Source organism: Periophthalmus magnuspinnatus, chromosome 13 (assembly GCF_009829125.3).
Source record: "Periophthalmus magnuspinnatus isolate fPerMag1 chromosome 13, fPerMag1.2.pri, whole genome shotgun sequence".
Classification (NCBI taxonomy): Eukaryota; Metazoa; Chordata; class Actinopteri; order Gobiiformes; family Gobiidae; genus Periophthalmus; species Periophthalmus magnuspinnatus.
In genome coordinates this window covers 15527279-15554728 of record NC_047138.1, presented here as the reverse complement: position 1 = coordinate 15554728, position 27450 = coordinate 15527279, and the positions used below count along the sequence as shown (strand labels likewise).

At 39.1% G+C, this 27450-nt stretch overlaps 1 protein-coding gene across 1 annotated transcript; it reads left to right on the top strand.

Moving 5' to 3' along the window:
* Positions 1–487: 487 nt before the first annotated feature.
* LOC129456758 (uncharacterized) lies at positions 488–25484 on the top strand. The gene is made up of 7 exons (XM_055226200.1): positions 488–671; positions 2264–2329; positions 3143–3381; positions 7060–7216; positions 21629–21736; positions 22431–22509; positions 25406–25484. Exons 1-7 carry the CDS (start codon positions 488–490, stop codon positions 25482–25484), a joined length of 912 nt encoding a protein of 303 aa, XP_055082175.1.
* Positions 25485–27450: the final 1966 nt, after the last annotated feature.

The following is a 27450-nucleotide window of genomic DNA, read 5'->3' as shown; positions in this document are numbered from 1 at the left end:
AGCCCTCTCCTCTAAACCAGAGCCCACCACACCGGGGGACCACCACACTTCAGTTAAGATGGCCTCAGAATCCACTACACCTCCCGCCCGCTCTCAAACCAAATCACCACTATTACCTTTGATGTGTTCCTCCGCGCCACTATACAGACCCCCCAAGCCCTCGTGCTCTCCCCGTTCAATTTGTCCTAATGATTCTTCCTCCACTGGCCGCTCATTAACGTCAGAAGATTCCTATCCGAAAATCTCCCCTGCCCTCAGAAATACTTTCACCCTCACGCCATCCAGCTCAGTCAAATCGGCACTGCTACCTAATATATCATTATGCAAGTCAACAGGAAGCAGCGTTATATCCCCAAAGTTATTTCAACGTTCATTATTGGATCGGGATGCTGTCCGATCAGAAGATGAGAGTCGGATTTCTCCAAGTCCATCCAAAAGGCCGTCAAGAAGTTGTGCAGAGTCTCCGAGCAGGTCTATGGCTTTGTCGATGACTGGATCAAGGTTATCTGGTGATGATATACTTGGGGATACTGTTTGTCGAACATCGCAACATGAGGCGACTGGCCGTGAATTAGTGTCAGAGCAACGCAAGCAACACATCTTATCAGATCTGTCCCTGGATGACAATAGCAGTTGTGTCCTAACAGGAAAACATGGGGCTATATCAACAGGTGAGTAAAAGTGTCAATAATAGTCTGATATGTTTGTTAAATTAATGAAACACAAACACACACATTTAACTGTTGTTTAAAAAGATACGTTGTGCTTGAGCCTGCTGTATAGTTATAATCTATAACACTGGTGGATCATTATGCTATAATTTGGACATTTTAAATTGCTATCTAATCCAAAATGATATAGTTAAATAAAAAATAAATAAATAAAATAAATACATAAATAAAAATACATACAAAATAAATAAATAAAAATAATACAAATTAATTAATTAATTAATTAAAAATAATAAAAAACTTAAAAAAGGAAAGGTGTTAGAAAAAAATACATAAATAAAAATACATACTAAATAAATAAATAAAAATAATACTAATAAATTAATAAATTAATAAAAAATAATAAAAAACGTTTTAAAAAAAGAAAGAAAGGCATTAGAAAACTGTGATCCAAATTTTATTGGTACCAACATGTAGATTTAGTTTTACAGCGAGCGCTAGCAAGCAGTGGATTTTTTTAAATTTGTACCAAAATGATAATGCAACGCTGCCCATTCCTACACATACCACTGACTAATAAAATCAAATTGGAGAACGAAGCAAATACAGAGCAGTAGGCGCAATGACGTCTGGAATACAGGAGTATAAAGATTACTGAAACATGCATGAATCATGCTAAATACAACTTCAAGAGGGAAAATGAGAAGGGAAAACAACTGTAACATGGTTAAAATATCTTAAAAGGGGATTTTGAAAAAAAAAAAAACAACTTATATTGGCCTACATTCCAAACGCCATCATTCTGCTGTTTGCTACTGTGAACGGTAACTATCCATAGCTGACACATCACTTTGTTGTGATAATTTTTAAGGCGATGCAACATAAAGGGGCGCACGGGAATCAGAGCTACAGTTTTCAGCAGAAAGCCAACTGACCCATTTATTTTATTGAGTAATGAATAATGCAATGCAAAATGTCCATCCATAGATCATAGCTATATAGCAGACAAAAATAACAATGTTGCTGTGTGTAATGAAATCAAGACCTGCATAACAATGATACATACAGGTCTTAAAGTTAAAGAGCAGAGAGTTACAAATCTTCCTAAAAAGTTTGGGCAAGACTGCTATTAAACGATCACAGCTGTGTTAAATAAGGGCCCAAATCGATACAGGCAGCTAATCATGGCTGCGGTCTCTTTTTATTGTAGAATAGTGCTTGTGGATATCGCTAACGGCCTCTGTCACAGCTATTTTAAATCTCACTATAAAAAGCTTTGTGGCAATGTTTATTTTTTATATTGATTTGAGCTTTAAGTAAATACCTGACACTATGCTACATCAGACAGGGAGGTAATTACTGGGTGAAGAATGGACCGATTCCCTAGTGTTCCGTGTACACATTCTGAATCAATAGCAACTTTCATACTTGGGAATAATTGTATTGCGTGGGTTTAAATTTAATTACAGAGCACAGAATTGTTTTTGTTATGTTGCCGTATTTAGTGTTTAATGTAATATAAAGTTGTCTTTGTTGAAATATACACACACAATAACACAAATTGATCATTTTATTATTTCTTTTCATCTTAGGTCACGCAAAAGAATCAACATTCGCTCTGATCCGAGAATACCACCATGCCCTGAAGTCAATGCAAGGTCTCGCATAAATAGAATAGAAACATTTTAACAGTACTTATATGCAAAGCGCTCTTCTTCACTAATCTAATAGTGATGCATAGACTACACACATTTATAGCAGCTGCAGTGTCATCAGATACAACAGTGCACCCTATACCCAAGATGACAACAAAGCAAAGACGGCAAAACAGACCAAAAACGTTGCAGAATTTCACATATTTGCTGAGAACAACCCAAGCTAAATCTAACAAAATCAATTTTCTCACAATAATCAAATAATATACAACATGAAAGTTGTTATTTAAAGTGACAGTTCTGCTTTGTTTCATTGTTTGAATAATCTTATACTTTTAGACTCCCAAGTTTACAGCTTTGCCTAAATTAACACTGGAACAGCAAATTTCAGTACAATTAAAGGTGCACTATGTAACTTTCTTGACAGACTGCTATTTGCTTGCCTGGAAATGTCCATAGTGTGGCATTAAACTTTTCTATTTTGCATTTATTCCATTACAAGTTTTAATTGCTCAAAAATGCAAACAGATCTGACTTGTAACTTGGCTTTGTGGTATTACCTGTTTCTGTGAAGTTTAATGCCATACTATGGAAACTTGGCAAAGCAATACCATCCCTATGTAGACAAGCAGGTAGTGCTTGTCCACCGGTAAAGTAGTAATACAGTGCACCGGCAGCAGATCGTCTTTACATACTAAAATATGCCAGTTGTTTTCGTAACTTGCATTGTTTTGGTAATTAGCTTTCATTACATTTTTCTCAACTAAAATTAAATGAAATTGTAATGTTACCTTGGGGATGTGTGTCCTCTGGCAGACAGTGACGATGAGATGTCCAGTGACAGTCTGGACTTGGCCTTGTGTGAGGAGGACTCTGCAGATGATGAAGACTTCAGAGCCCAGGCCCACACGGACAGCTGCAGGTCCACAGATGACAGAGGGAGTCCTGCCAGTGCACATTTAGACCACCACAGAGCCTTTGGTCCCCCTGCACATGAACAGGGAGAGAGGGATTTGTCCGCTGATGAAGCCCAGCAGCTGTCACGACTAGTGCGGGTAACATTGCTCTACATCTCCACTCCACTTTCACTTTGAGTTTGACAAAATGGCAGCTATTTTTCTAACATTGGGCTTTCACAAACAAAGCTGTCTTACTATTTGTAACTCATGGTTTTGGTTATATTACTATGGTTGATGAGATGTTAAGATTGTTTTTGGTTTAGAAAAAAAAGATTAAACTGCTTGTACTTTTTACATTAGTATTTTAGAGTATTGTAAAAGTAGAACTGCTATATTGTAAGCCATAACACTTAGTCCGATCTCGAAAGCTAAGCAGGGTTGGGCCCGGTTAGTTGTTTTGATGGGAGACTACCAGGTGCTTCAGTGATTCAGTTTGAAGTGCTTACTGTTGATATGTCCTTAGGCAAGACACCTCACCCACCTTGCCTATGTATGAATGTGGTGTGCAAGTGATCGGTGATGGTCAGAGGCGCCCATAACACATATTGTCAGTGTACCCAAGGGCAGCCGCGGCTACCATAGTACCTTATCACCACCATGTGTAGAGTGAATTAATAATATAATAAAAAGCACATTTTAGTCTCCAAAGTATAACTGCTGCATGTGCTACTTGTAATAGTTTGGTTATATTTCTTCCACCTACCAACCATCAGCGCAGCCAAAGATGCACAAGTTGTATGAACCTTGTCTTGCTAAAGGATACAAACGCCGTCCTCAATGTTGGCAGCAGGGAACCAAGTTAGTTGGCAAGTTCAGAATGATATCTCTGTATTTTTTTATACAGAGATGCATGTGAAACAAAGGAGCTCATTGGTCACCCATCATTTTGAATAAAATCACATTTCTCTAACCTCAGACTAACCGACTTTAGTGTTTCATTGATTCTGCAGAAATCCACAATGTTTTTCAGTCCCTTGTGATATTTATTTTTTCCTCGTAACTAGCCCTTATTATTAACCCTTATTTGTTTTGATTTGGACAGACTGTTTCCTTGATTGGTTAATCCACCTCAATCATGTCCTTCTGAACTCAGGGAGATTCAACAATGACCAGACATCTTTGTAAAGTATTAAAGAAGTGTGTTTTCTGGATCCCGAGCTAATGACCAAGCACTAAGTTTGCTATTTACATGAGCAAAGGTAGATTTTGTATGGTAGCCATATTAAATTTTGTTTGGCTTCTCCTGGGGCTGATTAATGATCGGAGTACAGGTTCTGAAGTCATTACCCATCTTAGACACCGCGAAGACAAAAATCCAGTTAGTTTCTTATTGTAGCGCAACCAGCAATATCAGAAAAGTCTTGTAGCGCTCTAATTACTTTACATTATTCATCTGTAGCTGGGAGATACCTCAGGGTCTGGCATTAAAGGTACACGCCACAGTGAGGGAAAGGGAGTGGATTATAGAGACAATGCAAGAACAGTCCCCATTGACCTATCAACCATTTAATTATATGAATCCTTTATGTCAGAATAGAGAAACCAGAGCAGTGTCGTATTTTATTAAAAACCCAGGCTAAAATAGGCTACGTGATTGTACAGATGGACGTTATGATTAGCATGTCATTACCCAGTCTTGTCCATTTCTATATTCACTTATTTGGTCTTTTTATTGCTCCTTCTTAGCTGTTACAAAGTACTTATTGTTTTGCTAACAGAGAAAGATAATTGTACCTGGGATGTAATGTAAAGAAATGCCAGTCAAAGACATCAGTAAAAAAAATGTTGAGGAAGCAGTAGATTTAAAAGCCAAGAAGTTATCATCATTGTCACAAGCTACAGGTTTGTGAAGTTGTAGTGTGTTGTTTTGTATTATGCTTCTGTATATTATGGGTAAATTGCCTTGTGGGCTGAGCCTTGAACAGGATCGTACATTGCAAGATTACACAAACATGCATGGATGTCGTCTAAAACCTCTTCAGGCATGTTTTTGATGAGGGATCCACATTAGAAAGCTCCAAAATACCCCCCTTTAAGGTAACTCCTGCAGAAAAAAATAGATTTACACATTTAACTACAATGATGTAATGAGTTTGGTTTACATAGAGCTTGTGTATATTGAATTATTCATTCACTCCACAGCTCATGATGGTAAGCTACTACTGCCCTAGCCAATTTGCACCAGTGGCCCCTCTGACTACCAATCACTCACTCAAACAGCAGATTCATTCATAAGCAAGATGGGTAAAATACCTTACCCAAGGGTACAACGACAGTATGAAGCTGGGATTGAACCACTGTAGTCGACTAAAGAAATTCTTGGTCAACTAAAGACATGCCCTGCCGATCGATCAGTTGCCTAAAAAGGGAAAACTATCGTGTATCTTTATGTATCTGACACAAACTCAAACTCACAAGACTACACCTGCAAGGGAGTTCACGGAAAAACAACTATTTATGTATAAAAGTACTACAACTCAAAGACAGATTAAAGCTGTGAATCTGCCTTTTTACAAATAAATACCAAAACATTCAAAATCTTCACCTACCTCTTCACTAACCTCTCCTTTCTGTTATTGTCTCATATAAATCCTACAGTACAGCTTAAAAAACACATGTGGGTCATCAGTGGAATATATATGATTTCAAATGACAAATCAAAGTAAATTAACTGTTGAGAATAAGGAAATGTAAAGATAACCAATTAACCCTCTACATATCCAGGTCAGTTACTCAAAGGTCATTGTTGTTGGACTCTCTCTCTCCCTTCCATTGTCATGCTTCCCCATCCTCGCTCACACCTCCCTCCTTTTCACTACCAGGCTACTGCAGTTTCTCAGAGCTATGGCGGGAATGTTAATATATTCCATCTAACCGTAATCACACAGAGCTTCCTAATCTCATTGGAGGACACTAGGAACATGGCTAACTCAACAACATGTTATACGAGCTTCAGAGGTTAATTAGAACTTCACTAATCAGGGAAATTTCCTCCAGTTAGGACACAACATGAATCGTAAAATACACAATATGGCTTGCGTTTTAGTATAGCAAGTGAGTTGAAGAATGCGTTTAACCAGAACGATTGTATTTTCTTCTACCCGTTTGCCTGACACTACCATTGTCTTTGCCGTATCTGTACCTGTGGAGTTTGGTCTAACTTTGTATTGTAAAGTAAACTAATCAGACACAAACTAGCAGCACAAAATGACCACAGAAAGGTGACATTGAAACTGTAAGTTAAGTAATTAATCTTCTGGTACAAAAACACTCAATTTATAGCTTACCAAATTATCCTAAAAATAATTATCCAATAGCCTGTGTGCCAGGAGACGTTGGCCAATGAGCTCTTTCACTTCAGTATGATGAATGTTACTGCAATGTGTACAGATAAACAAATATGGAATAAATGAGAAGATCTAAGAGCCCAGTCGAACATCCTCTGCATAGAAAGAAGTACCTATCTAAAGATGCACTGCGTAACTTTTTCTGGTGTACTGCTTGATTCCATGGACAACATCTACAGGTCAGATCTGTGCAGAGCCTCTTCACTAACAATGCATGTCGTTCAAGATATTTTTTCAGCAATAAAACACTCTTGTAACAAAGCAAATGCAAGTTAGATATGTTTAATGCCATACTGTGGAACATTTGAGTCAAAGTGACAACATTTCCGTGGAGACGAGCTGGCTGACAGAAAAGTTATGCAACATTAAGTGGACTTGGACAATTTTACGTAACATTCATAACTTATTTTGCCTTTTTCTGGCCTAGGTGATCCACGCTCTTAGATCTTGGTCTGATTCTGATTCTGATGACTCCAGCGATGACAGTCCTTCGCCGCATTCTGACATTTCCCCCAATCTGCATCTGAAAAGCTCTGACGCAGTGCACCAAAACCGAACATCACTGAACTCCTCCACCTCAACAGGTAATCCCTCCGTTTAATCCCTTCTTTCTACATCCGCATATGATCTCTTTCCTTACTTTCCAACTTAGAGGGCACATATTATGCATTATCGTTATTCTTAAAGACCTTATTGAGTACCTTTACTTGCTTGTTTATAGAACTTACAATAATACCCATACAGACAATAGACACCGTGTTCATACAGATGCTTCCTCAATATTGGAATCTTGCGTTGTCATCCGTCTACTGGTATCAGAGGGAAGTACATTTGAAAAAAACAAACAACAGCTTGGGGTAGCAACCTTTTCCAACATCGTAACACTAGGACGCAGTTGTAATGAACGTGATTTGATGGCAGACATGCTTAGTCTGCTGATGATTTGTGGACTTAATAGCACAGAAGCCTCCTTACTTTTACCTATGACATAACAATCTTGGGAAATTAAAAACTGCATGGTTTTTGAGTTCGCAGAGTGAGTGGAATTACTAGTTTGATGAAACAGGATTCATCAAACAAACATGATTAATGCTAAATACAGCTCCGGGTATGTTTTTTGATGAGGGATCATTGTTAAAACATGGTTAAAAGCTCAAAAAAGTCAATATGCTTCTCTTATGCAGTCCGCCAGACAGCCCCACCATTACTTGTCTCTCCCGCAGAGATTAGATTCTAAAGATTATCTCCAAGTACAATTTTTTTTTTTTTTTTTGAATTTGCCTGCGGATACTTTCCAATTTGCAAGCCTTATTCCTATCACAAAAGCCTCATAATAGGATATAAAGCAAATATGTTAAAACAGAGAGCTTACAAGAGGGACGAAAATGAGTTTTTAAACCCAGAGGAGCGGCGTCTGCTTGCTGGAAAAAAAAAAAAACTGGAGAGGGACAATGCGGATAATTTAGCAGCGGCTAGTTCCTGGGGGAGTTTTCCTCAAATGCCTCTCTTGTTTTGCAGTGGCGCGCTGCATTAAACCTATGCGATTCCCTATTCAAATATTTGTATTAGTCTTCGGTTAAGCTTCTTTAATATAGTCCACTCCCAAAAGCCACACACACTTTGCCGCCATGTTATTCTTGCGTAACTCCCAGCTGAACAGACTAGATAATAGCGTCTACGTCCTTTGCTTAAGTTTTACTTCTTCATTTCCCTTAAACATGAGGAAATGAAAGGCTTAAAACGTCCTCAGCGCAATGTCATCCTCTTATTGCTGCACTTATGCCATCAAGACAAGCTAACCTTAAAAGAGCAGAGCAATTTAGGGCACAATATTATCTCAAAATTATTGTTATTGGATATTAGCTAAAGCAATACCCATATCGCATCTCTAATCGTCAATGATAAACTGGGGTCTTTTTAATCCACAGGTCTACAGCCAATCCTCTGTCAGTTAAAGCATGTGGTTTGGGGCAGAGTTCAGACTTTGGAAGAAGAATTAAGACAATTTGTTTGTTTGGCCTTATTCTATTCGCCAATACTGATACCAGTCTGATACCACATAGAGTGAAGGGGTAGACTAAAGCTTTTTAATTTTATTACAGTACAAGAGCAAAAATAAAGGCTATCCCTAAAGAAAATCTACAAGAATAAATGAGATTTTGAGGACTAAATTACTAGTCAGATGTATAATGGTCTTCATGTTTTACTCTAAGCTTTACTTTCTACCGCAGAGCTTGGATAAAAACAGCAGTGAGGACTGTAAAAGATGCTCATCCTCAAAGAACATGGCTAATTATGCAGAGTAAACACACCCCGTAGTTATTTTACTAAGTTCAGAGTCCACACCAAAGGCTAAATGAAGGTATCAAAGTGTTAACATAAGTGTCTTTTCTGTTGTCTGCAGGGCCTCCACAGTTTGATTTTAACCTCTAGGCGTTAGCATTAGCATTAGCCACAGACGTCAACAGCTGCAGTGCTCGCATCTACGGGTTGTCATTCTGGAAAATACAGTGTGGTACAGTGGTATAAGTTGTTGATTTGGTCGGAGTACTCGCCGATATTGATACCTGAATACCCTATAGGCCAGGGGTCGGCAACTTCGCTTGGCTTCGGGCCAATTTTTTTCAGCGCCCACAGGTGGCGGGCCAGATGGTAAAGGTATTGGCTTACATATATTTATAAATACATAAATATGAATTACATGCATTTTAACTCACCTAAAACAGCCAATTAAAAAATCCTCGGGCAAAAGCTTTTGCTCCTTTTATTATGGTTTTGGTAAGAATTATGCCTTTGTTGAACATGGTAATATGGATACTAAAGGCGCACAGTATCGGGTAGAGCTATGAAAAACTTTTCACTTTAAGGTTTTACCTCATTTATTCAGGTCTTTGTCTCATGATATTAATTGAAACTAATACTTTTGTGGTTAAAATGTGCGGATTTAAACAAGGATAAAATCTTTCTAAGACGGTTACTTGAACCAGGAAGCTGCGTAATTATTGCTTATCGTCAAATCTCTCCATCAAAATTCTTTTCTCACGCTGTCCTCTTGTGACCATCACTGCGATTTAGCTCTGCCTCGAAGGTTAAACTACGACAGGCTTTTAGTCGTGCGTAATACCGCACTAACGGCTTCCTTACTCCGCATTTGGTGCCGTAATGACCTGCACCTTTACGCACGACTGTGGGAGAGCTGTAGGACTTGGATGATGCCAAGTGCAGCAAGGATCGTGATAAAATCACAACGTAAATGAAAAATGTTTAAAATTGACATGGCTAAGTGGATTTATGTTGTGTCAAACATGAGCAAAGGTCGGGAACAATAAAACCTGACATGCGGACAAAAAGCAAGTCCCCACCCCGGTTAAAAGAAATCTTCAAACTGAGTATTTTGACAGTTTTGTGATTAAGTGATTTATTTTAATAAAATAGGGAATTTTGAATAACTAACCACAGAAGTGCAAGAAGGCTATAGCGCAACGGGTGCACATTCCTTGAGCTGCGCGCAGTCTGCACGCTTGCCTCACCAGATGTCCAAAAACAGCCACGATTTTGACTGGTGAAGGTGTATGTACACACCAGTTCATTGTTTGCTTTTAATGTTGTGTTACATGCACATCATGGGCAGTGGAATGCCTGTAGCAGTGCCCACATAACTTGGTATTTGTCGTAACGGTGGGTGTAGCGGACCAAAGGATGCAGACTCGGGGAATATTTACAGTATTTATTAAAGAAATGACAAATGGTGCAGTTCGAGGGTTGATCCGGCGGTGAGCAGGAGGTGAGGCACGGGCCAGGATCCAGGAGCGGAACGTGGAGCGCAGCGGAGATGACGATGCGGGCAGCACCAGGGCAGGACGCAGAGTGCTAACCAGGGTCCGGGGTCGCGGAATGCAGAGATAAAACAGACAGTACCAGGGCTGGGAAGCAGGGTGGAAGCAGGGTCGGAGCTGAGCCGGGAGCGCTGGAGCTGAGACGGTCCAGCAAGCTGGGTGGAGACGCACATACGATCCGGCACCGAACGGGATGAGGCTGAAACGAAGATGAACCGGCACTGAACAGGGTGTAGAAACGCAGATGATCTCGCCCTGAGTGTCTGGTCCTGCCTCCTCTTATACACAGCAGGTGGTGGAGATCGCGCTGATGAGCTGCAGGTGCGCGCAGGAGGAGCCAGGAGCTCAGCCCAGCTCGGCAGGTGAGGGAGGGAACGAGCAGGACAGGAGGAAAAACGTGGAGCAGACGGAGCGGATCATGACAGTATTAAAGAATCAATGCCGGAAGAAAGTCCAAAATCCTCTGGCGGGCCAAAATAAATTGGCAAAGGGCCAACATTTTCCCGCGGGCCGGACGTTGCCGACCACTGCTATAGGCCATTAGTGATATCGGTATTGTCCCTTATTGAAAATTTAGCCAATATTTGACCTAATCTCTGTGTGTCCATGTGCCATCCTAGATCGTCTTCAATACATCAAATTTGTCTTTTCAAACTGAATAAATGAGTGAAAAAATGTATTTATGTCCCAGATACTGTAATATTTTTGCAAAAAAATAAGACATTTTGTAAACTTCACTATAACTTAACTAACTTAACTATTCGATCTGTACTATACATTTTGAAAGTTTAATATCAGTATCGACAAATATTGGTCAGCAACAGCAAGACAAATATCAGATTTCGGTATTGGCAAAAAAAAAAAAAATCCATATCAGACCATCCCTATTAAATGGCAGTTATTAGAAGTCAGTATTGTTTATGTTGAGGAAGTTTGTATAGTTTATAATAAGGACAGTAAAATTGAATCAGTAATTGTGATTCATCAATGCGAGAAGAAAACCTTGCTCTTTTGTCATATCACAAAGCCCCACCACCCCATTCGGAAAACTAACCCGGGACCCTCTTGCTGTGAGGCTGAGGTGCTAAACACTCTGCCTTGCGGACCAGGAGAAGGGCAGATATTGTTGTCATGGTTAATTATAACATGTATAAAATGTAAGTTCGATTCTGGCTTTGATTTTTATGTTGCTGCATCCATTTTGAAGTTGTAAATCTTCAATGAAAAACAATCCAATTCCAAGTTGACATTGATCGGCGTTCTCTCGGAGGTGCAGTTTTAATGGAAGTCTAGCCATGCGTCTTCAAATTGAATCACAGGAGAAGTTGTATGGATTCGAATCAGATACTGGCATTTCTTGAGGCGCCTGTGCTCACTGTTCTGTCCAAACTAAGGTTAAATATCTCATGTAAAGACTCTGGGCTCATTTATCATGCAAGATTAACTCATCAAAAGATATAAATGAGAGCAGGTTCAAATGTATCACGTATATCAATGCTCTTTGGGTTTATTTAGTGGTTTGAATCTGTCAGTTAACCTCAGTTTCTGCCGTAAAATTATGTTTTTTTAAATTTATGATTATAGATAGTCGCGTTGATGAATATTCCATTTCAAAATTCGATTTTGATATATATATTTTGAATCCAGGTTTAGGTATAGATGTACTATAGTACTTTTTAGACTAATGGTACTTGAAGTGGCTTCTGTAGTTAAAGCTACACTGTGTAATATTGTGCAGGTGGGACATCACCTGCATGATTCCATGGAATCTGAAAGTTAAAACCATACTTTGGAACACTGTCCATAAAGGTTTTATGTCTTAATCCATACTGTGTTAGATTATAGCCAAAGGAACAACATTTTCATGGAAACAAGCAGAAGGAGGCCCTCCTCCAAGCCAAACACTAGTAATTTTTTTTTGGAGATGTAAGCCAGCCTAGCGTAGCATGGCATGCTTATAACAACAGGAAAAAAAGGAGTTCCTTTTAAATGTTGTGCATTGGTTTAAAGTTATTCCTCACTTCATGCAGTGGGATGATCCTAGTTAATCTCCGGGATGACTTTTATAAGCACGTTTTACAACTTTCAGACACAAGTAAATCTAGCAAGAATTCTGATTTATCGGACAATAAAATGTTTTATAATTAGATGCAGACAGAAGACAACGTTCTTATTTTCACCTCAAGAGCTGTTAGTAATATATCTGTAATAGGCTAAGAAGGATTTTGCTAAAATACATGAAAAAACTGTGATCTTTAATACATCCAAAATGAAAAAAAACATACTTCTATTTGTGCCTTTTTGTTTTGGCTAAAAACTTACACATTAGGGCTTTAACTAGCATATTTTTTAAATCCTTGCCTATTATGTTTATATTCCGTATGTTTACCTTTCTTATAACCTCATTATCTTAGACAAACAAAACAACCCTGCAGCCTTACCTTAATGCAAAAAGCCCCATATTGTAGAAAAATCCCTTCCTCCTGACTTCTCCCTTGAACCTTTTTTACCACCTGGCCCGGACCACATATATCCTCTGTGGTATTACCCTTCACTGTCTGCGCCGCCATCGTTAACGCTCCAAAGTTAATGAGAGAGAAAGGTTAGAGCCGAACCATATCACCTTGACAACGCCACACATTCATTTATGTTCTTCCATCCTTCTCTGCCATTTTTTTTTTTTTTTTTTGGCAACGCTGAGTTCCAACAGGTTTTATATGTCTGCTGGCCACTGTTGTCGCTTGTGGCTTTACTCCGTGTCACCCGGTCAGTTAGAAAATGAGGCAGTTAAAGAGCACTTTGTGTCCGGCCGGTTTAGCAGAGCCACCCCTCGAACAGATGGACAGACACGGAATCAGAGCGATGAGGAGAGGAGGTGACTGCCAACGCTTAAGCAGTTAATAAGTACAGAGGCAGGTGAAACGCAACACTTACTGTATATACTTTTAAGTACTGTAAGTTATGTAAAACAGCATTGTGAAACTGAAATTAAAACTCGAAAAAAAATACAAAATGGATTTAAATAACACATTTTCAGGAGCCTGTGATCAATGCGAGCAGTCATGGCTTTATTTTCAACAAAAACATGAGCGACTAACTGAAAAACTGTTAATTCTAGCTAGCTCGTGACTGGCATGTTGTTTAGCAGCACAAATCACCTCTCCTGTTGAAGTTCCGGCTAAGTCAGTTCGTTATGGTCAGATTGTGTTACGCTGACCCTAACTCGAGTAACAGAGCTTCAGACAGAGCAGTGCCTTCGATTAGCATCACACCCCCAGAGAACGTTGATGACATCAGCTACAAGAGCGATGAGGAGAAGAAGTGACTGCCAACGCTTAGACGCACAGAGGCTGGTGAAAAGCGACACTTACTGTATCTACTTTTACGTAAGCTTTGTAAAACCACATTATGAAACTAAAATAAAAGCTTTTGGGTTGTGTTTATTGCACTGAAAACTTGCATCCTTACTCCACAAACGTGACTCATATTTGACCTGGATGAGGGCCTGCTTCTGCTTCTTTCCATGGAAATGTTGTTCCTTTGGCTATAATCTTCTACAGTATGGCATAAAAAGTATCTATCTACAAGTAGGCATGGGACTATATTGAAATTTGGTGTCAAGAGTATCATGGCCAAATTGCGATTAACGATTATATTACAATAATGAATAAAGTTGCTGACGGTTTAAAATGTTACGGATATGATTAATAATCATACTTTTAATATTATGAATAAATTCCATGTTTAATCAACCATTATAGTATTGTACTTTGTTATAAGTGACAACAACAATGAGACAACAAAGAAATCATCAGGGAAAAGTCGTTTTTTTTCTGTGCATTCTGGTGATTTAATGACGATTATCTTTATACCTTTAAGGGTTTCAGAAATGTGTTTAAAGATGTCAGTGTGTAGACGTGGTTGTTGGTGCAGTTTGTTAATACATTTGCCCACCAACTGGAGGTTTACTGTGTTCATAGACGAGTCACTTCAACCGAGGAACACCACGCTTCAACGATGAAACTCGCGTGCTATGTTTTGGTAGTTATTTCAAAAAGCTTGAATAATGCTACGTTTTACTTCGACAACACATTTAATCATTATTCCCTATGTGAGTTTGCACCGCTCCTGCCCACCTCTTTCAGTCCCTTCCTCTTTTCATTTGCAGCTGATTTGAACTAGTTAGTAGATTGTCCCTTTGGTCAATAGCTTTAATTGATTGGTCCAACCACTGGAGAGAGAGGAAAACTGAGGTAATTGTATTTCAGCTGTCTGCAATGGCTGAACAGGCTTGTTAAAGGGGTATTACTATGGTGGAGTTAGCTGTGCCTATTTATTATTGTTATCCCTTATTAAATGACTGCATTTCGTGGCCGTGACAGGCTATTGATACTTTGCAATGTGTAGACCTGTCAATATGCCATACTTCAAAATGTGTTATTGTGGCAGCCCTAGCAGTGATATCAAGCTGGGGGTGTTCTCTATGTATGTCTATGGTGAAATGTTCAGCAGTTACCGTGGAAACACAACGTAAACCTCAGCAAACATGGCCTTATAAGTTTTGGGATAAACTGGAAACTGGAGAAAAAATAACAAAATGGGATTAAATAACATTTTCAGGAGCAGTCATGGTCCCATTTTGGATATTTTGTTTTCAACAAACAGATGAGTGTGACTAACTGAAAAACTGTTCATGCTAGCTAGATCGTGACTGGAGTGTTATTTGAGAGAGACTTGTTTAACAAGACAAATCAGCTCTCCTGTTGAAGTTCCAGCTAAGTCAAGTTCTCCATGGTCAGATTGTGTTACCCTAACCCTTGAGTAACAAATCTTTAGACAGACCAGTGCCTCTAGTTAGCATCACACCCTCGAAAGAGCGTCGATGACCTAAGCTGCAAAGTATCAAATCTATGCGTGTGACTATACAGAAGTGAAGAATGCCGGAGAAAGATAGCAAAGCAAACGCGCCTCCATTTTCATTTTGCCGGTTAAAAGTCAAAAGTGATAGCAGCGTGGTGCGGCATGATCTGTGTGGATTTCATTGTGTCTGCCATCCAGGCATTCAGAGTGTTTTATGGAGCATGAAAAGGGTCATAAAAATGGGAAAGGTGGCAGCAGTTACAAAAGTTTTAGTGCAGATAGAATAAAAGCAGTTTCAGAGCAATTTTACATTGAAGACATGTTGTACTTTTCCTATTGTAGTCCTGGGGTTTCTTGAAAAAACATTGGCTACACAAAGAGGAAGGTTTTGGGAGTGTTAAGCATATCTTAAAGAGCATATGGCAGGTTAGACTACGTATTTAAGGGGTTCATATTGCGCTATTTTCTTATCTATGTTATTATAATGTTGTTTCCTCATCAAAAACACACCTTTGTTTCATTCTCATGTTTAACACAAACCCTGCATATTTAAGCTTAGTTCTGCTCTCAAACTGAAAATAATCCATTCCACCTTGTGATGTCATGATAATACAGGAAGTGCACCACTGTGTTTTTAAACTCCATACACCTTCACTAGAATCATTTGGATAATTTCAGCAATTTTGTCTCTGCCAATCTCTACTGAAATAAAGGTAAAAAGTAGCTGTTAACATGAAAACTACCACTTCATGACATCACAAGGTGGAACAGAGCATTTTGAGCTTTGGAGATGTAGACAGTTACTCAGACATGTGTGAATGAAACAAAACACCAGGTAGGTTTTTAGGAGGTAACACCTTTCTAAGATGGCTTAAAACTCACACAAGTCAGTTTCGTGTAATATAAGACCTTTAATTAAAACATGATTATGATGATTAGATTTAAGATTTTGATAAAACTACTTTTTCCTAGGGCCTAAACTTGTCTAAATTGCACAATAGTTATGATTTTAAAAATGACAATGCTTTATTTTGTTTAATGAACTTTTAAACTGCCAGAAAAATGTGTTCCTTGTGTGAGATGTTGACAGGTAGAGGGATTCTGCTTCAGAACTACCTGCTGCTTCCTGTATTTTTGTACTTTTCTCTTCCACACACTGCCAGTTAACCAATGCAAAAAATATGATAAATATAGCCCACAGGTACGATCCCACCAAACCAAGTCAGAATTAGAAAAAACTTGAACCTGCCATACGCACTTTAGCCTGTTCATTTTTTCCTTTGTTTATGTTTGTTGGCTTTAATATCACACTATTGGCATTGGGGCATAATGTGGGACTGAGCTGTAGATCTTAAGTTGTTTTGTCGATTAAGTGGTTGATGGTGTCTTAGTTGACCAAAATTTGTATTAGACTAATGATTTTATCTAATTTATAAGGATTTATATGGGTAAACAGCAAACAGAGAGAGTGAGTTGAGCTAAAGATTTGGTATTGTTTGGTATTTATATGTAAAAAGTTAGATTAAACCATAGACTGTATATGTAAATGGACATAGCTAATGTGCTAGCTGCTGCGTTACAAATAGGAAGTGATCCATCGACTCCATCGACTCTGGCTCCATTTCACTTTACACTGGAAAATTATCACCGCTCTCTCTGTAACTGCTGCAGTGAACCGTGTCATTTTGGTCTTAAAATGTTCGGATTAACACGCTCTACATGATCGTGGTGTTTTTATTTCGCTATTTTGTCAAGATATAAACAATAATAACTGACAAATCAGGCCTGAGGTTGTTTCCACTAGCAACAGATTTGATTGGCAGTGTTGCTCAGCTCCTGCTCCCTGCTAAACCAGCGGTGTAGTCCACTTCTTTATACAATCTATGGATTAAACTCATGATTCACAACTTGAATCTATCTTTATATAAATACATTGTTTCCTAGTACTTTTTCTGCATCAGTAGAATTCCCAGGCAGGTGTAGTCATGTGAGTGCAGTCGGGGTCAGATACATAGAGACACAATAGTTTTGAGAGCTTTTGCCATGCACCCTTTTTTGTCGACTATTCAATATTCAATCAATGTCTATAGTCGAACAAGAATGTATTACATGGATTACAGCCCTAGAATGAATAAATCCTGCATAATATTTTACACAGTGTGACCTCTTGGGCCTAAAATGTGTGAAACTGTTACATCACCATGGAAATGAGCAGGGGAAGCACTGACCTTGGCTTAAACCCTGAGCAATTGCTTTATTTTAATAATGCTGTTAACAGGATTTCCAGCCAACAACTGCTTTTGAATCCATCTTAATCAGTTAATGTTGAGTCATAATGATTGCAGGTTGGGGTATGTGGAGTGGACTATATTGTATCATAATATCAACACTGTAATTGTACTTAAGAATCATATGACAGGTTAGACTGCTCATTTCACTAAAACATGATTAACAACAATTAACTAATTAACTAACTATATATGTGTGTGTGTGTGTGTGTGTGCGTGCGTGTGTGTCTTGTGTGTGGGGGTGTGCGTGGGGGTGTGTGCGCGCATGTGTGTGTGTATACAGTTGAAACACAAAGACACATACCTTTTTTTCTTCACTGTTTGACATGAAATCAGACAAAACTTTTTCTGTTTTAGATCGTTATGTATGTGTATTTTTATATGTATGTATGTTTATATGTGTATGTAAACTATGTACCGTAAATTTCGGACTATAAGCCGCGGCTTTTTCCCCCACGCTTTGAACCCTGCGGCGTATACAGCAGTGCGGCTTATTTATAGAATTTTACTGGATAACGGCCTCCAGGGGGCGCCCTCTAGCTGTAAACGTAAAAGTGAGACAGATGGGGGGGGAAAGATTCTGCTCTGAAGAATTCACTAGTTTTGATTTTGAACGATCATTTTGCGCATCATGAAATGGATATGATGCAGTTTTTAAGATAAAGAAGGAAATAGAGCAGGGGTCGGCAACCTTTAACATGCAAAGAGCCATTTGGACCCACTTTCCACGTAAAATAAAACACTGGGAGCCGCAAATACTTTTCGACATCTAAAATGAAGATAACACTGTGTATAATAATAATAATGTAACGGAATAATGTAGGTTTTATTTTCACAGACAAGCATTCTACACGTGGCAGATAAATATAGCAAAAATAACTTAAGTGCATAAAAAAATACAACTCACCAAACCGCTGCATCAGTGTGAACCCTGCACTGATTATGTGATTATGTCTACTCTGCTCCGCAGTTTCTTTAAAAAAAACAAAAACAAACTCTAAAGGTGTATCGTTTAATCCCAGGTGCTTATTCTCCATGTGCCAAAGCAGTTTTGAAGGTTTTATTGCCTCATTTGCTTTTCCCACATATTACGCAGAGCGGACTGCGCGTGAGAGTCACCTGTAGCGACAAACCCAGATTTTAAGTAGGTATTGTCTGTTAAATGTATCTTTCTTTTTCTTGGAGGTCGTAGTCTCCTCTTCTGGCTCCTCAGTTGTCCTTTTCCCCTTTGTTAAAAGCTCTCCAAAGACTTTTGTTTTGGCTCATTTCCACTCGCTTGTGGTCTACTTTTGGGCGACGTGTCTGATGTGTTACATCATCGCGGAGACAAGAGCAGATAATATACTTGCTACTACATCAAATAGATTTCTGTGGCGATTTCCAGCAGGATTTTCATGATACATCTACGGACGAGCTTATTAGTGTGTCATTAGGGACGGGCGAAAGTTGCTCCTGACCCCTGTACGCACAGCATCTGAAAATTGGGGCTCTTTACGCAGGACTGTGAGCTGTGTCAGTGTCTGTGTCTGTGAGACGTGAGCGGTGTTTGTTTTGAACATTGTTCCGCGAGTGTGACGCTTATTTTGAGCAACGAAAAAGAAGAAAATATAATTTTATTTTAAGATCATAATACTCTTCCAATTTAAACTGCAACAAAAAAGAGCTAACACAAATAAAATACACTGTAATTAAATACTTAAAATGTATTTTCCCAAGCCATGCAGAGCCGCAGTATAAGGCTGAAAGAGGCGCATACGGCTCCGGAGCCGCGGGTTGCCGACCCCTGAAATAGAGCCACTGCACGTGAGCTCGACATCAATGAATCAACTTGGTCAATGTAAAAAGATGACAAAAGTATTCAGAGGAAATAAAAGCAGATTTTCCGTGTTGGTGCAGCTTTATTTTCTAAACCTGCAGGTGTGTTCATCCCGTGTTGATGTCGTGTTGGTGCCAATTTTCAGGCACAGTTTTTAAAAAAGCGTGTCGGTGCATCGTCTTTCTGTGTAAATATCTCATGTTACAATATGAAAACCTGCGGCTTATATTCAGGGGGAGACAAAACACAACTCTGTCTGTTTGTGATAAGGAAACAACATGGATCAGAACATAGTGTAATATGGGCCCTTTAAATATTTTTGTCAGTCTTGTTAAACCAACCAACAAAAACAAAAGTTAAAGGTTGTTCCATAATATTCTTTATACACAAGTTTTACCAGCACTAGCTTGTCCACTGGTTTATGTTGGAGGTCACCAGGGAACACTCTAAATGCAAAGTAAGTGCAGAGTGTCACTATCTGTTTGCTTGAGTGTGAAATATAGAGATTCAAATCAGAGAGTTCTGGAGAGGTGTCATATCTCAATCTGTCCCTAAAAAATGCCATGCAGTATGTATTTAGGAGACCAAAAATGCTGCCAAAAATATCATAAGTTATGTAAATGTGAAATGAATACTGCAATCATTGTTAATTATAGCATTTATTGTAATGTAACTCCATTTTGTCTCCTAATCATCTGACCCCCATTGTGAAGTGATTTGCACGACACTGACAAAAGATTTAGACAAACATTTGCGTTCATTTGAGCTGTAGGAGGGGCTGAAAGCATATCAAAACGTTTAAGTCATCACTTTTCCCCCGTACATTCTTAGAGTGCGCTAAAAAGCATTGTACTGCAACAGTGTACCCACTTCACTTCAAAATAATCTTACTTAAGTTGTGATGTACAAAGTAGTGGTCAAGAAATTGTAAGAGTCAGCATTGTGTGGGGAAATTACTGCTTAAGTATGAGTAATATTAAAGCTGCACTGCGTAACTTTTCTGGTGGGGGTCGCCAACTTAGATAGAGCACATGTGTCAATCAGGAGATACACCGATACACAGTCATTTTTTTCAGGTCCATGCAATATTTGTAACTTGAATAAGTATACAAAAACGATGAATTAACAAGATTAAAAAGTAGTTGCATGTATTTTACATTACATTTGGTTACATTTATACTGTCTTAAATTATATCTGGTCCTTTGAGAGCAGCCATTTTATTGATGTGGCCCTCAGTGAAAATTAGTTTGACGCCCCTGCCATAGAGATTACTGCCTTGCCTGAAATGTTGTACTTTATAACATTACAGATGTCCATTTTACATTTGTTTAACTTTGTGTTTTTATTGCTAAGAATTTGGAAAACTTGAATTATTACTGTGTCAGGGCTGTCATCTCTATGGAGACACTTTTAATGCCATTTAGTGGACTTTCCGACCAAAGCAATAATCTCTTCAGTGGTGACAGAAAGAGGTAGTGGCCCAACCAACAGAAAGAGTTACATAGTACATCTTTAAGAGTAGCACATTTCTTTATTTTTGGTTTATGTGAACATCAAATAAACAAAAAATGTGGAAAAAAAACTTAATCATAACAGAAGATAAGATGTAAACCAACTTGAGAGCAGTTACTTCTATAGAAATACTCAAGTAGGAATAAAAGTAGGTTGCTTGAAAACTACAATTTCTTTAAAAGTTCCCAAATTATTTAATGTACTTGAACAAATATAACTGCGTTCTACCCTCCTCCATCAAGTTTTTGCATGCTTTTGTTAACAATGCCAGTTAAAGATGGAGGGGGGACGAGGGTTTGGGAGTTAACGGTGGCAAAGGACAATGAACGACCCAAAGAATGAAGGACTTAACACTGCAGACGAAACTGGTTAGACTGCAGTACACGGACTACACACACACACAAAACCTCCTAGCTTCTCAATGGGGGCCTGGATGTAATTTACAGTGAGCAGGTGGGGATGGATGTTCAATCTGATTCAATTTGATGTGACTCAGGGACGAGGCAGCACTCATTCCACGAGCTGTTGTGATCCGTTCTTCTCCTGCCCTCATCTCCCTCTGTTCCTACGACTATCCTCAGCTGGCTTTTTATGTAGCGCTGTTCAGAATAAGCGCTTTGTTGTAGAATCCATGTGTCGAAAGTTGCGTCACTGAAGTCGTTTATATTTTTTTGTGTGTGCAGAGATGAGCGGAGTGGACCAGATTGGTTGTGAGGACCCCGACCTGGAAGCAGATGTGACGGAGCAAACAGTGTCCAGACTGGAGAGGGAGCTGAGGATGTTGGTCAAGGGTAAAGGCATCTGACATTTGGTCAATTACTGCACTTCATCACAGTTTTTTAATATTAAAAAAAATGAAAGTTACAAATATGAATAAATACCCGAAGATTCAAAAGACAGATTTGAAATAGGGCTTTTGTCACCACTTTCATAGCACATCCAATTCTGACTATAAATGTTCAAATGGCGCTACAAAGTGTTCAAAATGAGACAATATATAAAATAATTCCATGTTTTATAGATTATTACAGGGGCTAACTACCTAACTACAGCAGTGGAAAAATGGTAGGGGGTGGGGCGATATGCTCTGTTGTTAAAAGGCTCCAAATTAACTTGATAAGTGAGCATTGAAGACCTTTGCCCCCCCTTAGCTCCTCAGCTCAAAAATGTTACGTAAAAATATTACTCAAGTAGGAGAAAAGCATGGCGCTAGAAAACTACAATTTCTTTAAAAGTTCCCCAGTTATTATTATTATTATTTTTATTATTATTGTTATTATTATAATTTTTAATATTACTTTCATTGTTATTTTTAGCTTTCTTTGCTATAAAAAAATAAAATAAAGTATGAATTAAATGAGAAATTCATTCATTCTATATGTGAGTGCCTTAAGCGCACTGTTTGATGAGAGTTAATGACTTTGAATTACACAAACACTAGGGTCTTTGTTTAATTGTGTTTACCATTGTTCATGTTTGCTTCAGAGAGTGGGTCAGAGGTCTTCACTGTTGCTCTCGGTAACAGCAGAACGGAGAATCCTGGAGGGAATCGCCTGTACACTCGGTGGGTGAGATATGAAACACTCTGCACATTACACTCCCCTGAGGGTCACTTCAAACCTGTACACTGTTGCACTGTATACAATGAAAAACTGCATACATTTAAAATAACTTGATTTATATTTGTCTTGTTATTAGATTTATGCAACAGATATGAATGGTTTGACTTGACAGTTCATATTCTTACTAGTTCTTACTACTAATCATCATCAGCGTCATCATTTTTTATTTCCAGACTCAGGGTCCACAAGAAAAAAAAAAAGTTACATTTGTTTTTGTATTTCAAACTAAATGATCTGCCTGTGAAGTAAGACTGTTCTTATTACATTAGCATATGATTTAATTATGGTGAGCGGATACTGATAAATTATCCTTAAAGTCTAGAGTGGCTGCAGTTCTGTTTATCTGATTTCTGGATCTTTAAGATGATTTAAATGACATGACGACAAGAGTAATCAGAGGAACCATGATCAGAAAGAAATCCATTTATTTTCATCATTTTGCCATTTTAGTAGTCTTATATCACTGTGAAACTATAATAATCAGATTTTAATTGTGCATGTAACCGCAGAATGTGACAGTGAATTTAAAAGAGAGAAAACCTCCAAGTTCACACTGACATAACATATATAAAAACTATTTTAAAACTAAACATCAGTCAAATGAAGCTGAAGGTTAGCAGTTATCGGGGCGAATTTGGAGCAAAATTCTGACCGCGAGTATCATAGCAACCAAAGAACCAACCTGGAGCCAAGCTGTTGAAGGTACCGCCCCTTCCTGCCCGCACCGTTGGTTTAGCAGGGAGCAGGTGTTTAGCAACGTTGTCAATCAAACCTGTTGCTAATGCTAGTGACCTTGGGGAAAGATTTGTCCGTACTTATTCTTACCTTGAGTTCCAGACACAATGGCAAAAAAAAAAAATACCACGATCATGTAGAGCGGGTTAACATGAACATTTTAAGACCAAAATGACGAGGCAAGTGGAACTGAACACTCACTATGTATATGCTTTTTGTATATGTTTTAATAGCATTGTCTACTGTTCCTAGTCATTTTGGCAATTTTACTGCAAACTAGGTAAATTTGTTGTAATATCTTGAAAAAGTGAGTGTGTGCTGCCCTCAGTGGCCTCTGCAGTTTCAAATGTTTCTGATTACAAACATCTGGCTGCAGGGGCGGAGTTTGAATTGTGAATACCTGTTAGACCATCACACAGTTCCTTCCTGTTTAACTATGAGACAAATGTGAAATTACCCGCAGCTCTTTTTGCAGCATTTCTAGTTATACACAATAGACTTTGCATATAAACTTTGCACATCTTCAAATCGACAACACTGATTTCAGTATATTGCTCACCTCAAGTATCCAGGTAAAAAACAGAGCCTGGAACTATTCAGAATCAAAGTCACTGTAACCAATGCAGACATTCATTTTTTTTGCAGTGTAGCATGTTCTTCCACTGGAACAAATCTAAATGCGCGTTAGATTCCCCATTTCCACACAAATGGGTGTGTTATCTCTTATACTCTCTGCCCTCTGCGCTCCCATACTCTCGCTGTGGTCCCATAGGGGGTAATCCTTTTTGTGCCCCGTCAGTGCGAGTCTCTGCTGGATATATGCGGCACGTATTGGATCGTTAGCCACACAATGACTTTAGCTTTGACAGCGCGGCGGCTACGGGCTCCTAATGTGCTGTTTAATGTATGTGCAGGAGCAGGAGAGGGCAGCGGAGCGTCCTTCTTCCTCTGTGGGTAATATGTGGCTATGGGCCCAGAGCAGAGGATGGGAGAGACAGTGTAGACAGTGTAACAGCCGGATTAACTAGGATAACACGGAGGGCCGACAAAATGGCTCCTGACCTTCTTCAAATATGTATGAGTTTTGTTGACATAGGTCCAAGTTACCAAACGTACATATTTCTCCGTCCCTGTTCATTCTAATTGTGAAATCTGAAAGGTGTATAGTATATTGGCACGGTAACATTAGATACAACCTGGAAATTTTAAGTTAGTGACAGCTAATGTACAGCTACACAGTATTATGTAATTGAAATTAACTAGCTTTAGCTCTAGACTATTTATTCTTCCCAGGAGAGTTAGATATTAGTTATTCTCTTGGTGCCTGTCGTAACAACTGACAGGGTGACCAAAGATTCAGAACTCGGGTGAACAGTTTAACATTGCTTATTTACAGATAATGTTATGCAAATAAAGGTTGACGGAGCAGACAGTTGAGAGCGGGGTTGTGTGCAATAGTCTTCAAGTGGGTCGTGGGCAGCAGGGTCAGACACAAGGAAGTCCGTGCCGGTCGAGGTGAACTGAGAGGGAGGGTGAGAGGTTCGTACCGGTCGTGGAGAGCTGCGTCGGAGACAGAGGAGCGATGCAGGTTCAGGGAGCGGGATCTGGCAATGAACAAAGATATTATGCAAAAACGAGGATACGCAGACGATCTGGCGTTGAGTGTCAGGTCCTCGGTCCCTGTGTCCTCCCCAGGTGAGGCTTGATTATGGATTAGTTGCAGGTGTGTATGGGAGGAGCCCGAATCTCCGCCCAGCTCTGAAACAGAAGGGAGGGGGAAAACAGCACAAAACACAGGGCAGACAGGGGTCTTGACAGTGCCGCAGTTATGTTCAGACTTCCGGCCTAACCTCGGGCTGCATGATACTATGTTGTTTTATTATAAAAGTATGTCAATTGGCGGGTGTGATTGGCAAAAGCTCCAATGAGACTCCCTCCTCTTCCTGAACGACATTGCCAAGAGCCATTCCAGACTGATTATTTGTAGAACTTAATTCTGAGTGCTACACATATCAGTTCAGCTGTGTGGTCTAGTAATCTCACTTTTTTGCCAACATGCTTTTGAATGTATAAATAAGTACTTTGTTTCTTTTCTGTTTTTAGCAGAAGAATGAGCAAGGAAGAAGAAGACGAAGAGGAAGCTATGCAGAATGACCAGAGGAGCATACTTTTACTACCTTGAATACTTTTGTAATGTAATGTAATTTTGATGTAATTTTCAACTTTAATCCTGATACATTTTAAACATATATATTTATCCCGTAGAACAAAAGCCTTGCACATGGATTAAAGAGCTCTATGATGCATGTTCTGCCTGTGTCCCTGGGTGTCCCTATGTCTCTGCGTGTCTCCCTGTGTCTCTGGGTGTGTCCCTGTGTCTCTGTGTGTCTCCCTGTGTTGTTATACTTTGTTGTACTCATTAAAGGCAGTTAGTCCAGAATGACTGACAACGCAGGCCTGAGCAGGAAGCTGACAAGGAGATGAGCGCTGAACCGGGTTTGAATTCACAGCAGGGGTTTGCCTTGTATCTTCTGATCCTGTTCTTTTGCGCACCACACTGCACATGTACAGAGTCACTTTAGCTTCCATGGAAACTGGGTCCATTATACAACATGCTGGCACATTATTAACGGAGAATACGATCTGTAGCATAATAGGTTGTGTTCATAACCATATTTTTAAAAATTATAACAATTATTCAGGCAATTATTTGCACAGAGAGAGCACAAAGACAGAACAAATGAAATAGGCTGAATGCATTCATAAACCTCCAACCCACTGCAGCTTTTTCAAAAACATGTGTACACTTCAGAGTAAATGTGATAATTGTGATTAATCTGCACAGTTGTTGTTGACATTCTTGTGACATGAGAACATTTGACTCTACCAGAGTTGAAATCGAAGTAGAGGTCAAAGGTCAGGTCACAATTCTTTGCTGGGTTTTGATTTTGAAATGTCAAAAAGCTGATGTTTTTAGACTGTCACAGTTAGTGCAAAAGTAAGATGAAATTGCCACGATGTAAAAATTCGAAGGTAAACAGCAACAAAAGTGTTTTCGTAGTCAGAATTATCCAAATGTGATTAAATTCTGTTTTGAACCTCACTGAGACCTTGTTATAGTCCTGCTTGTGAAGTCATGCTTATAGTTTAGTCTTAATTCAGTACTGCTTAAAGAAGGGTATTACACTTCTGTGGGGTCAAAAACATTCCTGAAGAGATTTTATACGTAATCCATGCATAACAATTGTTGAGAGAATGTTATAACACGAGAGCAAGCTCCAAAAAGTCAATTTTGCATCCTCTTTAATTACAGAGAGTAAGATTTATTTTGAGGGTTACTTTAATAGCCTGTAAGTGAACCTGTTCTCTTGGTTTCTTGGTTCCCTTATTTTTTCATAACTGGTGATGTGTTCATTTTTGCCTTCTCTTTTAATCTACTTTTACTGCTCCCTGAGTCTGCCTTTATTTGGAATCGGACTTAGTATTTCTCAGCCAAGCCTTTTTTTCATCAAGCTGTATCTTAATAGGGTTACAGTGGCAGTGGATCAGGCCAGAGCTTTTGTGCACACACATTCACACACTCAGTAGACGCTGCAGGTGATAAATTATGTTTGTAAGGCAGGGGATAGGGAACAGAGCCAAAGACTGTCTGCTACTGCGACTGCTATGCTAGCTCCTGTGTGTATTTGTGTATGTGTGGGGACAGTGGTGCACAAGATAAACCCAGCTACTAGAAGCGGCTTGTTGGCTCTGCGGTCTTACACACTTTTCAGATCCTGCTAGTTTGCATGACTTTCCAGGGCTCGTTCTAATCTATCACGACTGCTGGTATCCTTAGTTGAGCCCGAGTCCGCCACGCAGACTCTACATTAACCCCGTTGAACAAGGAAACAAGGACGAACAGCTGGACTACAGGCCTGTGTCTCGAGGCAAAGTTGTGCTAGAGTTTTTGCATCTTTGTGGGTGATACGATATGATGACGAGTAAAAAAAGCAGTCTGTAAATGTAAAAAAATGTGGAAGTTAAAGGTATACTGTGTAACTTATTTGAAAGAGCGTCTGCCAACTGCTTGTTCAACACAGTAAGGCATTTAACATATCCATCTCCACTCGGCCAAGTTTTGTTTCATTGATATTTTTTTCTTCTTG

What these genes read in the sequence shown, in the direction of transcription:
- LOC129456758 (XM_055226200.1), top strand. Translation starts at nt 488, where the DNA reads ATGACTGGATCAAGGTTATCTGGTGATGATATACTTGGGGATACTGTT. An exon ending in TGCCCTGAAGTCAATGCAAG is followed by an intron (nt 2,330 to 3,142) that starts GTCTCGCATAAA and finishes GTCCTCTGGCAG; the next exon opens with ACAGTGACGATGAGATGTCC. An exon ending in GGGAATCGCCTGTACACTCG is followed by an intron (nt 22,510 to 25,405) that starts GTGGGTGAGATA and finishes TTCTGTTTTTAG; the next exon opens with CAGAAGAATGAGCAAGGAAG.